The sequence below is a fragment of the Kogia breviceps genome, chromosome 5 (genome assembly GCF_026419965.1).
Source record: "Kogia breviceps isolate mKogBre1 chromosome 5, mKogBre1 haplotype 1, whole genome shotgun sequence".
Lineage (NCBI taxonomy): Eukaryota > Metazoa > Chordata > Mammalia > Artiodactyla > Physeteridae > Kogia > Kogia breviceps.
Genome location: NC_081314.1, coordinates 145,927,031 through 145,940,182, shown reverse-complemented (window position 1 = coordinate 145,940,182; position 13,152 = coordinate 145,927,031). Strand labels below are relative to the sequence as shown.

The 13,152-nt window shown below is 49.5% G+C and overlaps 1 protein-coding gene across 4 annotated transcripts in view; it reads left to right on the top strand.

Annotated features, from left to right (window-relative positions):
• Positions 1-13,152, top strand: part of PRDM15 (PR/SET domain 15) — a 58,508-nt gene that overhangs the window by 5,900 nt on the left and 39,456 nt on the right. For all 4 annotated transcript variants that reach the window (XM_067035148.1, XM_059064728.2, XM_067035147.1 and 1 more), the window contains exons 2-4: positions 8,907-8,952; positions 9,480-9,573; positions 11,088-11,241. In XM_067035148.1, the coding sequence (XP_066891249.1) occupies positions 8,916-8,952; positions 9,480-9,573; positions 11,088-11,241 (285 nt within the window). In that variant the 5' untranslated portion in view covers positions 8,907-8,915. The remainder of the gene's footprint in view (positions 1-8,906; positions 8,953-9,479; positions 9,574-11,087; positions 11,242-13,152) is intronic.

Below are 13,152 nucleotides of genomic sequence, written 5' to 3'. Positions count from 1 at the left end.
TCAAAGGAATAAACCAAGAAAATGGAAGCAGCGAGGGCTCAGGAAACAAGAGCTCCACACCCAAGAGGACAAACGAATCCCAGGTGACAGTGGAAGGAAGGCCCACGCAGCCAGTGTCAGACCTGAAGGGCAGGAAGGGGCCAACTAGAAAATGAGCAAAAGACACGAAGAGACATTTACCGAAGAGGATTTACAAATGGCAAATAAGCACAGGAAAAGATGTGCAATGTCATTAGCCATGAGGGAAATGCAAATTAAAACCACAATGAGGTACCACTGCACACGTGTGAGAATGGCTAAAATAAAACACGGTGACACCAAATGCTGCCAAGGACGCCAAGAAACTGGATCTTTCGGCAGTGGGGCAGTTTCTTTAAAAACTAAACATCCACCTAACATAGGATCCAGTAATTACATTCTTGAGCATTTATCCCAGAGAAATGTCAATTTATGTTCAGAAAAACCTGTGCACAATTGTTCATAGCAGCTCTATTTGTAATAGCCAAAAATGGGGACAAAACCAAGGCTTCTTCAGTAAGTGAGTGGTTAAACTCACGTCATGGAGTGAGAAGCAGTAAAAGCGATGAGCTACTGATACACGTAACAACCCAGGGACATTATGCTGAGTGAAGGAAAAAAGCCAGTCTCAGAAGGCCACATGCTGTGTGGTCCCATTTATATGACACGCTTGAAATGACAAAATTTGTAGAGTTGGAGAACAGATTAGTGGTTGCTAGGGGTTAGGGATGGTCAGGGGACAGGGTGTGACTATAAAGGGGCACATGAGTGAGGCCTTTTCAGTGATAGAACATTCCTGAATCTGGAGTGTGGAGGTGGTCCCATGAGCCTCCACCTGTGATGAGAAGACGTTGAATTGCGTGCACACGCGCAGTGCCGAGGTCAATATCCTGGTTTTGAGAGTGTGCTGCGGTTACACTCTCAAACTATGTGTGTGATATACATAGTTATGGAAGATACAACCCTTGGAGAAAACGGTGAAGGGTTCAGGGGACCTCCCTGTGCTATTTTTGAAACTTCCTGTAATTATTTCAGAACTAAAGATCTAGAAAGAATTCCATGTGTGGCTTACCTTATATTTCTGTTGAGACCACTGCTTTGGTCACTGACAAGGAGGGACTGCTAAGTCATGTGGGCCAATAGCAACCTTGCAGGACCTCAGCCTTCATCACCTCTGTCCTTTATCCGTCCCCCTCCATCACATAGGCAGGCCAGGGATGGCCTGGGAACACCCAGCCAGATTAACAAACAAGTGATAACCTTCGTTTCATACTTACATCAACAACCTTCTTGAAAACGCCTTTTTCTTTGAGTTATTTTTAGCTACATGTCTTTTAAAATTGTGAAGTTTTCATTTTCCGGTGTTTCAAAACTGATTGTTTTTTCTAAACCCCAGTTTCTGCAGATCACATTTAAAAATAATCCTTATCGGGACTTCCCTGGTGGTCCAGTGGTTAAGACTCGTTGCTTCCACTGCAGGGGGGCACTGCAGGGTTCAGTCCCTGGTTGGGGAACTAAGATCCCACGTGCCACGTGGCGAGGCGAAGAAAAAAGATTCCTTTTCACGTTACATGCACTAGGACAGCTACTGTCAAAAAACCCAGAAAATAACAAGCGCTGGCGAAGGTGTGGAGGGAATGGAAGCTGCCATGAAAAGCAGTATGGTGGTCCCTCAAAAATTAAATGTAGAATTACTGTATGATCCAGTAAGTCCACTTCTGCACATAGACCCAAAAGAGTCGAAGGCAGAGACCCGAAGAGGTATTTGCCCCTTGTTCATAGCGCTTCATCCACAGTAGTTAAAACGTGGAAGCGACCCAAGTGTCTATCGACAGGTGAATAACGATGGGGTATTATTCAGCCTTTAATGGGAGGGCCATTCTGACACACAGTCCAACGCAGATGACCCTTGAGGACGTGATGCTGAGTGAAACAAGCCTGTCTCGGAAGGAGGAACACTGTCCGATCACCTACAGGAGGCACTTTGAGGACTTGGAATCTGAGCGATCATCGTTGTAAAGAGTGTTCTGTCCCACGTTTGGTGTATGGTTCCCCTTCCAGGACCTGTTTCCCGGGGAATATGGATCGAGCTGCTCTGTGCTGGGATGCGGGGGAGGCTCGTCTTACCCTCTCTTTCCTCTCCAGGTGGTGTTTGACCGGCGGCGGGCTGGGGAACACTCCCAGTGGCAGGTGATCTGTAGAACCGCACTGTGTTTGGATAGAAAATTCGGGTGAAACTGACAGCAAGCCAGTGAGGTTTCTGGGCTGTCTGAGCTGAGGGTGGCGGCGGCAGGGTGTCTGCCTGCATCCAGCTTCCGGGGGATGAACGTTCGCATCCGTACCAGGGGACCTGGTCCCTGACCACCTGCCTGAGAGCCAGACTTGGCCTCCCGTGGCCCTCGGAGCACCAGGCAGGGAAGCTGGGAGTGGCCCGGAGTTTGTTTTCGGTGCGTTGAGCTGCTGCCGGCTTCCAGGTGGAGGTGCGGCCGGGGAGCTGGGCGTATGTATGGGAGCCCGAGTAGAGTCACCATCATCCACGTGGCATTAGCATCAGCCACAGAAGCAGGTGTGACTGTCTGGGAAGAGGGTCCAGCATGGGGAGGGGTGAGAAGGGGCCGGTGCTGGGCCCGTGGGAACCAAGGCAACGATCTGGTGGTGGAGGAGGATTCCCCAGGGGGGCCGGAGCACCGGGAGAGAGCAGCTCAGTGCGGTTGGCTGGGAGAGGAGTGGCTGTGGAGGAGAGGAGGCCAGTCAGCCTCATGGGGTGTGACCCAGAGGTCAAGCGAGGTGAAGAAAAAGATGTTTAGTGGACTTGGCATGTGTTCAACGCCAGCTTTGGGGGCAGGACTCAGAGTCAGCGGAAGAGGGGGACCTGGGAAGAGTGTGTCAGCACCGTGTACAAATAGCTTTAGTGTGAACACACAGAACAGTGGACAGGCAGGCAACAGCCGGCTGCACACGTCCATCACCAGCTCGGCTGCTGTCGCCCAGGCCTGACTGCCCCCTCCGCCCCGTCCAGGACTCCCCACCAGTAGGACCTCGAGGCAAACCCTGGTCACATCATTGCGTTTGTAAATATTTCAGTCTGTGTCTCTACAGGAGAAGGACTCTAAAAATAACCACAATACTGTTACCCACCTAAAACATTTAACACTGGTTCCTTAATATGGTCAAAATCTGGTCAGGTGTCCAGTCGGTATTCAGGTATCCAGCTGTCCCATAAAAGTCATATGTGCTTTATCTCCACCGGGATCCAGACCGTTCCCACGCATTGTGCTGGAAGTTGCTTTCCAGCTACAGTGATTTGATTTCACTGATTTTGATGAGATCGCTGTAGGTTCCCAGGTGGTTATAAGAAAGAACACAGAGAGATCCGTGTATCCTTCATCCAGTTTCCCCCAGTGGTACCATCTCGCACAACTCCAGTACCGGGTGGCAGCAAGGATGGTCACCTTGATGCAGTCCAGATACAGAATGTTCCAGCCCCGCAGGGAGCCCTCTGGTGCCCCCTTATAGCCTCCCCCTCTTTCCTCCCACCCCTCTCCCTCCTTTACCCCCACCAACCAGTGCTCTAGTCCCCTTCTCAATAATTTTGTCATTTCAAGAATGTTATGTGAGTAGGATCATACGGCATATGTAACCTTTGAGGATTGGCGTCTTTCACCCAGCAGCGTTCTGGAGATTCATCAAGATCGGTTGTGTGTGTGTCAGTAGTTTCATGTTTTTAGTTGCTGATTAGTATTCCAGGCTGTGGATGGACCACAGATTAGATTGTTTAACCAGTCACCCAGTGAGGGACTCTGGGTTGTTTCCAGTTTGGGCTGTTAGGAATAAAGCTACCCTCAGTAGTCGTGTACAGGTTTTTTGTGGATGTAAATTTCCATTTCTCTGGGATAACCTCCCACCAATGCCATTGCTGGGTCATAGGCCATGTTGGTTTTATCAGAAACTGTCAAATGGATTTCCACTCGCACCAGCGGACACAGATGTCCCAGTCTCCTCATCCCCACCGGCATCCCGCCGTGCTGAAAGGTGCGTAGTGGTGTCCTTGCGGTTTTTACTTGCGTTTCCATGGCAGCTAGTGATGTTGGACATCTTTTCATGTGCTTACTTGCCATTCCAGTGTTTTTGTTGATGAAATGTCTATTCATGTCTTTTGCCCATTTTCTAATTGGCTTGTTTGCATTTTTACTGTTGGGTTTTGAGAGTTCTTTGCATATTCTGCATATGGTTACGTGGTTTGCAAAAATGTCTCCTGGTCTTTGTTCATCCTCTTAACAGCATCTTCTGTAGAGCAAAAATGTTAAATTTTGGTGAAGTCCCATTTGTCAATTTTCCTTTAATAAACTATGCTTTTGGTGACAAGTCTAAAAACTGGCTAGTTCTAGATCTCAAAGATGTTCTCCTGTTTTTCTAAAAAAAAATTTACTGTTTTATGTTTTAAGTCTCTGATCCATTATGAATTCATCTTGGTGTGAGATGTGAGGTCACAGATGTTTTTTGTTTTTCCCTGCCTCTGCATGTCCAGTTGCCCCAGCACCTTTTGTTGAAAAGACCATCCTTCCTCCACTGAGCTACTTTTCCCCTTTGTCCAAAATCAGTTGAGCATACTTCTGTGAGTCTGTTCTCCATTTCCATTGATCTGTGTGTCTATCCCTCTACCAATACCAAAGTCCTTATTACTGTCCTTTATAATTAAGCTTGAACCAGGTAAACTGATTTCTTTCACTTTAGTCTTCTTTTTCAGAATTGTTTTTAACAGTTGTAATCATGGGGACTGCTGAGTAAACCTCAAGTGTCACAGAGAACATCTGCCCCAAATCTCCCCTCGCTCCCCATTTCCCACCAAGTTACACACAGATACTCCTGGTCTAAGCCTAACTGACCCTCATGACGAATCTGGTTTCCTGACGTGATTACTGTGGTCCCCCAGTGATCACTGTTGTAGTTACTTTGTTTGCTTTTTGCAGTAGTAATCATGTAAGTGTTAAAAGGATTGAAGGTTAAGCAGCAGTTCTCAGATTTGAGCTGCATCAGAATAACCTGGAGGTTTGCAGATACACAGAGTGCAGGGCCTCAGCCCAGCAGGTCTGGGGAGGGGCCCAAGAATTCGCATTTCTGAGAAATTCCCAGGTCCCGCTGGTGCTACTGTTTGCTGGTCCAGGGATCGCACTGAGAACCACTGGTATAAGTAAGTTTCCCCAGGATCGGTGGTTAAAATGGCTGAATCTCACACTTTGAATATTTTTCTGTCATTTTCCCTACAACAGTACTATTTACAATCCCTTGGTCTGGGATTTCTTACATGCTGGAGAAGTCTGGAGACTGGACTTCCCTTCTGCAAAGGAGCATTCTGCACACCAGAGGGATTTTGCCAGCACAACACAGACTTCAAGAGGCTCCTTTATAAAAGTTATTTATGACAAACCCACAACCAACATAATACTCAACAGTGAAAAGCTGAAAGACTTCGTGCTAAAATCTGGAACAAGACAAGGATTCCCACTCTCACCACTTCTGTTCAACATAGTTAGTATTGGAAGTCCTAGCCATAACACTCAGACAAGAAAAAGAAATAAAAGATATCCAAACTGGAAGGGAAGAGGTAAAATTGTCATTATATGCAAATGACATGATACTATATAGAAGACCCTAAAGGTGCCACACAAAAACGACTAGAACTGATAAACGAATTCATCAAAGTAGCAGGATACAAGATTAACAAACAGAAATCTGTTGCATTTCTTCATACTAACAGTGAAATATTAGAAAGGGAAAGTAAAAAATGACCAATCTCTTTTAAAATTGCATTCCCCCCCCAAAAAAAAATACGTAGGAATAAACCTGATCAGGGAGGTGAAAGACATATGCTGAGAACTATAAAACATTGATAAAGGAAATTAAAGATTATTTAAAGAAATGGAAAGATATCCCATGCTCTTGGATTAGAAGTATTAATATTGTTAAAATGGCCATACTACCCAAAGCAATCTACAGATTAATTGTCCCTATCAAATTATCTGTGACATTTTTCACAGACCTAGAATAATCCTAAAATTTATATGGAACCATAAAAGATGCAGAACTGCCAAAGCAATCCGGAGGAAAAAGAACAAAGCTGAAGGCTTAACTCTCAGACTTCAGACAATACTACAAAGCTACAGTAATCAAAACATCATGGTGTTGGTACAAAAATGGACATATGGATCAATGGAACAGAATAGAGAGTCCAGAAATAAACCCATACACCTATAGTCAATTAATCTCAACAAAAGAGGCAAGAATATACAATGGAGAAAAGACAGTGTCTTCAGCCAGTGATGCTGGGAAAGTTGGGCAGCTACATGTAAATCAATGAAATTAGAACATACCCTCACACCATTCACAAAAATAAACTCAGAATGCCTTAAAGACTTAAATATAAGACATGACACCATAAACTCCTAGAAGAGAACATAGGCAAAACATTCTCTGACAGAAACCATAGCAATGTTTTCTTAGTCTCCCAAGGCAGTAGAAATAAAAGCAAAAATAAACAGATGGGACCTAATCCAACTCATAAGCTTTTGCACAGCAAAGGAAACCATAAACAAAATGAAAAGACAACCTATGAAATGGGAGAAAATATTTGCAAACAATGTGACTTGATTTCCAAAATACACAAACAGCTCATACAAGTCGATAACAAAAAAACAAACCAATCTAAAAATGGGCAAAAGACTTAAATAGACATTTCTCCAAAGAAGACATACAGATGGCCAATTGGCACATGAAAGGATGCTCAACATCGCTAATTATTAGAGAAATGCAAATCAAAGCTACAAGGAGGTATCACCTCACACCGGTCAGAATGGCCATCTTTAAAAAGTTTACAAATAACAAGTGCTCTTGCACTGTTGGTAGGAATGTAAATTGATACGGCCACTATGGAGAACAGTATGGAGGTTCCTTAAAAAACTAAAAATAGAGCCACCATACGATCCAGCAATCCCGCCCCTGGACATATATCTGGAGAAAACTCGAATTTGAAAAGATACATGCACCCCAGTGTTCACAGCAGCGCTATTTACAGTAGCCAAGACGTGGAAGTCTTGAGAGGCCAGAGACCAGAGGCAGGCACAGGGGAGGCGGCCACACTGGGCCACGAGGAAGGCCAGAACGGTGCCCTTTGTCCGCGCCCTCCGATGCTGCCAGCTTTGTAGGCAGTTTGAGGGCTCCCTTAAGAGCCCACCGTTCTTGCAGGACTCCCTTGACCGTGAGCTGGTGTTGGTGGGTAGAGCGGGGTCCTGCTGATGGGCGGACGGTTTCAAGCTCCTGGGGGCCCCTCAGCAGCTCATGAAAGCGGGTTTTCATGTGTTTCCTCTGCCTCTTTGTCCCTCCTCGCCTTTTGCTCCGTGCCCAGCCGTTGCCCCTGTTCCAGACTGGCCCCTGACCCCACCCGTGGAGCCCATCAACCAGGAAACACCAAGTTAAACATGCTGAGGCCACATGAGGCATCTTGTAATGTAAAGGGGTGTCGCCAGGAACAGAAAAAACTGCTGCGTTTGGGGAAAAAATATGCCCTGGTTGTTGATCCTTGGCATTTTAGGGGCAAATTGGAAACGTCATCTCTCTGCCTGGTTTCATTATAACTAATTCACTCTTCTCTGGTGGACCTTTCAACTAATCATGTGTTCAGCAAATCAGTTTTCATTTGGACTTTGCCTTTGTCTGCTATTCATTCTTCAAAAGCTCCGGGGATGGAAATGGGGCAGAGGGCGTGTGGAATCGGCATTCGTGGAGCGCCGGCCTGTGTGCCTCCCCAGAAAGGTACCTAGTGCTACACCCGGGCTTGACCAGGAGTGGGATGCAGGAAGGATGTGCTGAGTTAGCTTAGCTGGGGATGGAGGGGTGGGAGGGGAGGGGAACGATTATTGAGTGGCACATAACACCGGGTGTTTCTCACTTTGTGCTCCCCCCAGAACTACACGAGGTGGGCATTTTAATTTCCATTTTATAGATCAGGAATCTGAGGCCCCATCTGAACATGTCCAGATCGCCCCCGAACATGCGGGGGGCCTGAGCGCAGCTGCCCGCTGTGGAGGTGAACCTCAAGGTTGAATAGGAGATAGAAGTGACCGGTTGTGATGAAGGTTTTGTGGAGAGCAGGCGGGCTCTCCTCCATGATGTCAGGCGGTGCTTGGTCCCCGCCGAGAGAAATTTGGTGTCACGCACAGGTTAGCAGGTGGAAGAAAATGGAGGTCGCGTGTGATGTGATTGCCCCGGAGGAAGTCACGGTCCCGTGAGGGAGGAAAGAATAGAAGTGGCAGTTTGAAAACGGACTTTTTAAAATAGTGGTATATTTATTTTACAACTGGAAACGGATGGCTGATATGAAAGATGAAAGCCTGAGTTCATGAAGACGTCCTAATTGAGAGCCATTCACATCAATGGCTCATTAAAACGCAGCATCATTCTAGGTTAGAAAACATTTCAAGGCCCCCACCCGAACCCACGATAAAGGGGACCCTGCTGCCTGTTTCCTTTGAAGCACAGTCAGGGACTTCCCTGGCGGTCCAGTGGTTAGGACTCCGCGCTTCCACTGCCAGGGGCCCGGGTTCGATCCCTGGTCGGGGAACTAAGATCCCGCAAGCCACGTGGCAGGACCAATAAAATAAAATGAAAAATTTCTTAAAAAGCACAAAGTCAGTCCCTACACAGGCTCGAGGGGGGCCATTAGCAGGGACTGTCTTTAAAAACGCCAGTGGAAAAGAATCTGAAAAAGAATGTAACTGAATCGCTTTGCTGTACAGCAGAAATTAACACAACATTGTAAATCAACTCTTCTTCAATTTTAAAAATGCCTGTGGCCCAAAGCTGATCACTAACGCAGCGCTCTGTCCTGACAGGTGGCGGCGATGGCTGAAGACGGGAACGAGGAGATCATGTTCATCTGTAAGTGGCCCGTGGCCCGTCCTCACCCTGGAAGGCCAAGCCACGTCCACGCTTGGTTTTTATGGTAGAGAAGAGCTGTCTCCTTTAGACGTGGTCTTGCTTGTTTTAAGAACCACGATTTATGACACGAGAAATGTGCTGCCGGGTACAGTTTTAAAAGGATCATCTTTCTGAGACCTCCCGGCAAAGGGCACTCGGCAGGGGTGGCAGTTGACTCAGATAAGTAACCCCAGGTTTTAGAAAGAGGTTTACAACATGTTAGATTTATGATAAACAGGTTAAGTTGGTGAATTTTCATTTACGCTCATTCCCTGGGGACACCCCTGTCCCCCGTCCCCACAGAGGGGGCTTGGTCTGCTTTGCAGCACGCCGTGGGGCTGGGTTTTCTCCTGGGGGCGCACGTCCCGCGTCGCACCCTTTCTGCATTCGCGGGGAGCACTGTCGCTCACCCCCAGGCCGCGCGATGCTCTGGGGGCGCCTCCCTCCCCACTCAACGCCCCCTCTGACGCTGGGCTGTGTGTTTGCAGGGTGTGAAGACTGCAGCCAGTACCACGACTCTGAATGTCCCGAGCTGGGTCCAGTGGTCATGGTCAAAGACTCCTTTGTGTTAAGCAGGGCAAGGTGAGTGACCACTTTGAGGTGCTTTTATCGTCCTGCCTGTCAAATGGGGTTTTCGGCGTGTCACCTGCTGCAAGAGCCTGGTGGCCTGTGTGTCTACGTAAAGCGGGGGGTTGGGGTGGACAGCAAAAGAGGAAGTGGGAGAGACTTCGGTGAGAAGGGCTGTCCTCACGTTTGAGGCCGTCCGAAATGTCCGTCCCACCGTGAGCCGCGTCTCCTGCCGCCAGGATGAGCCGAGGCTTGTTGCAGATGCTTCAGGGTCAGTGTCTCTTATCTAGTTCCTGGTTCAGCCGATGCGCTGGGTCGGTTGATGCGGCGAGCGGCCACGGCCGAGCTTGTTCAGCCTCCCCTGTGGTCCGAGCCCAGGCCTGCCGTCCAACAGGCGCCCACTGAGGGCGAGGGAGGGGGCGCGGGCGGCCGGGCAGCGCTGTGGCAGCTTCTGGACCAGCACCTCGATCTGGCGAGGGGGCCCCGTAGCTCTACCAGTCCGCGTCTCCCTGGGGGGGGGGGGGCACAGCCCCACCCACCGTGTCGTAGCTGTTGGAACCCGGACGAGACGTGCTCCTGTCCGCACCTCAGTTGCCTCATCTGTAAAGTGGAGAGAATAACCACCCCTTGGCAAGTTGCTGTGATCGTTACACCTGATTTAGGGCCTGGCATGTAGTGGCGCTAAAATTGTCATCTAATCAACGCTGTTCCTAGAAGCCGCCCGACTGGTTTTCCCAGCCTCTTTATTTACTTGTCTTCCTGTGACTTCCCTGCACAAAGCAGGGAGATGACGAATTTCATTTCGCCTGGAGTACGGATCTGAGGAGCTCTCTTCCAAAAACCTTCAGTGGTTGCCTGTTGCCCACAAAGTTCCCGTGGGAGCCGTCGGTCCCTCTGTGATGGGTTCCTCGTCCCAGCCCCCCGGCTCGCTCCGGCGAGGGGTGTGTGCTCCGGGCGCCCTGGGGGTCCGCCCCACTCCCGACCTGGGCCAGGCTGGCCCTGGCCTTGGCTCACGCAGGGTCGCAGCCCACATGCCTTCCCGCTGGCACGCGTGCCCCATCCTTGATATTCTCCGAGTGTCCTTAGAAAGGCCTCATCCTCAATGAAACCAGCCCAGTGCAGCCTGGCTGGAAATGCTTTTCTGGTCTTTGGAATGCGGTGGCACTTCTGGTCTTCCCCGTGGTACTTTACACGTGGCACCTCTTTGTGGTCTCTCTGTGGTCCTCCTCTCTCTGTTGGCCGATTGAAGCCCGCACTTAGGATGTGTGTGCGTGTGTGTGTGTGTGCGCGTGCGCGTGCGTGTGTGTGTGTGTGCGTGTGTGCACGCGCGCATATACACACGCATCGGCTCTGTCTCCTGGGCAGGGATTTTAAACGCATCCTCGAGTCAGCGCCCCTCTATCGCCTACTCTGGGGGCCAGTGAGAGCGACCTTTTCTGTCATCGTAACCCTCTTGTCCCCTGGTATGGGTGGCATCTCGGTCAGTGGATGCCCGGGGCCGAGAGTCTCTTGCTTTGTTCTATTTCTAGGTCGTCCCTTCCCTCCAACCTGGAGATCAGACGCCTGGAAGATGGAGCCGAGGGGGTGTTTGCTGTGACCCAGCTCGTCAAGCGCACGCAGTTTGGCCCATTTGAGTCGAGGAGAGTCGCCAAGTGGGAGAAGGAGTCTGCGTTTCCATTGAAGGTAAAAAAGCTGGGGCCAGTGGGGGAGGCAGAACCCCTGCTTTGTGACCCTCCTCGTGCAGATGGGGCGATGCCTGCTGAGTTCCAGCGATTCATAAATGTCTTGGAAACAGCTCTAGGTATTACAGTTCTGCTGAATTTCCAAGACAATGTTCACATTGTTTTTTAGTTTGTTTTTCTATCACAAGAGCATCAGGGTTAAGTTAGTATTTTGCAAGACATTAAAGAGAGTCTATTTGAAACATATGCAAGAGTAGACCCCCAGTGCAGGCTTTAGGTGGGGGGGCTTTCTGTGGATTTTTGCAGGGGTACTTTAGTATTTTCACACCGGTGCAGAGTGCAGGATACTTTGCAAGGCTTTTTCGAAAGGAAGGTGTCTTGTTGAGGCCTTGATGAGAGGCCAGTGCAAAATTTGGCAGTCCTGAAAAGCACATCAGGCTGGAAAATGACAGCTTTTATATGACACTGAGAAAAACGAAATGGAAGGAAATCGGTGGGAGGGCTTGGATCGCTTAAAGTGAGACCCACGGAGGCGCCGTGAGGCGAGGGACATGGGTGTCAGTCACAGTTCTGTCCCCGCACCCAGTATGCGCCCAGCCTCAGCCAGCCTTCAAAAACCCCTGTGAAATAAACAGAGAGGAACAGGTGCTGGTCGGGCAGTGGTTACCCCGAGGGATGAGCTTTCCTGGAGACCCTTAGCAGAGACCCACGTGTTTCAGGACAGAGATGATCTAGGTGACCACGGAGTTTCGCCAATCCTTGGAGAACTGAGTTTACAAGGCAGATTTCAGCACAGTAGAGCGAAAGGAAAGGCATTTTGATTTGTTTACAAAGAAAGAAAAGAACGTTATTTTACGTGGAGCAGTGAGGTAAAGAGGCCTGGGGCTGACGCAGGTAATCGCTATGGCCCGAGGTTGGCCGAGACCCCTTTGAAAAAGTCCTTTGTGCCTGTTTTGGTTTCTTTCAGCGACTCAGATTCTGAAGGTCTGTGTCTCGTATTGAGCTGCTTCCAGCACAGGCTCAGCGTTGGTTGTCTGGGCGCTGGGGGCAGCTTTGTGCCCGTGGAGGGAAGGCAGGGGAGCAGTTCCCACACCGGCTCAGGGTCATTAGGCACCTGGTGGACCCCTCTACCCCCTCCCCTTGCTTCCGAGGGCTCCATCCTCAAAGGGGGCCTCGAGCTCTTAGCAGTGGGGACCCCCTACAGGAAAAGCCCAGTAGAGGGGGGAGATTGCTTCCTACAACGAGGAAGCAACGATTGCATCAGAAAATGGTGGACAGGAACCCCCTATTCCATGTGGTTACTTTGAACTTCAAAATATTCAAGCTTCTCCCCCTGGTCCCTGCCTGCATTTAATCCATCAAACAGTGGTGCTGCTTTGCAGATGAGGGTGCAGCTTAAAAAGATCGAGGAACTTTGCTAAAGTCACTGACCATACTTGCAACAGAGCCAGGAGAAGAGCTTGGGTGTCCTGATGCCCAGATAGACCATGAGTAGAACTCAGGCCTCCTGATTCCCACCTGGGCCACGTGTAGAACTCAGGTGTCCCGATGACACCTGGGCCAGGTATAGAGTTCAGGTGTCACGATGACGTCTGGAACTGGAGTAGAACTCAGGCGTCCAGATTCCCACCTGGGCCGTGCCTAGAATTGAGGTGTCCCGATGGCACCTGGGCCGGGAGTAGAGCTCAAGTGCCTTCACGCCCACTTGAAAACTGATTAGAACTTGAGTGTCCAGGTTCTACACCTGGGCCACAAGTAGGCCTCAGATGTCCTAGTTCCCAGCCGGGCCACGCCTAGAACTCAGGTCTCCTGATAACTCCCGGCCTAGGAGCAGAACTCGGGTCTCCCCGTGCAGCGGAATGCACGTGTCCGGGCGCCCACCTGGGCCATGGGTAGAAATTAGGTGTCCCAG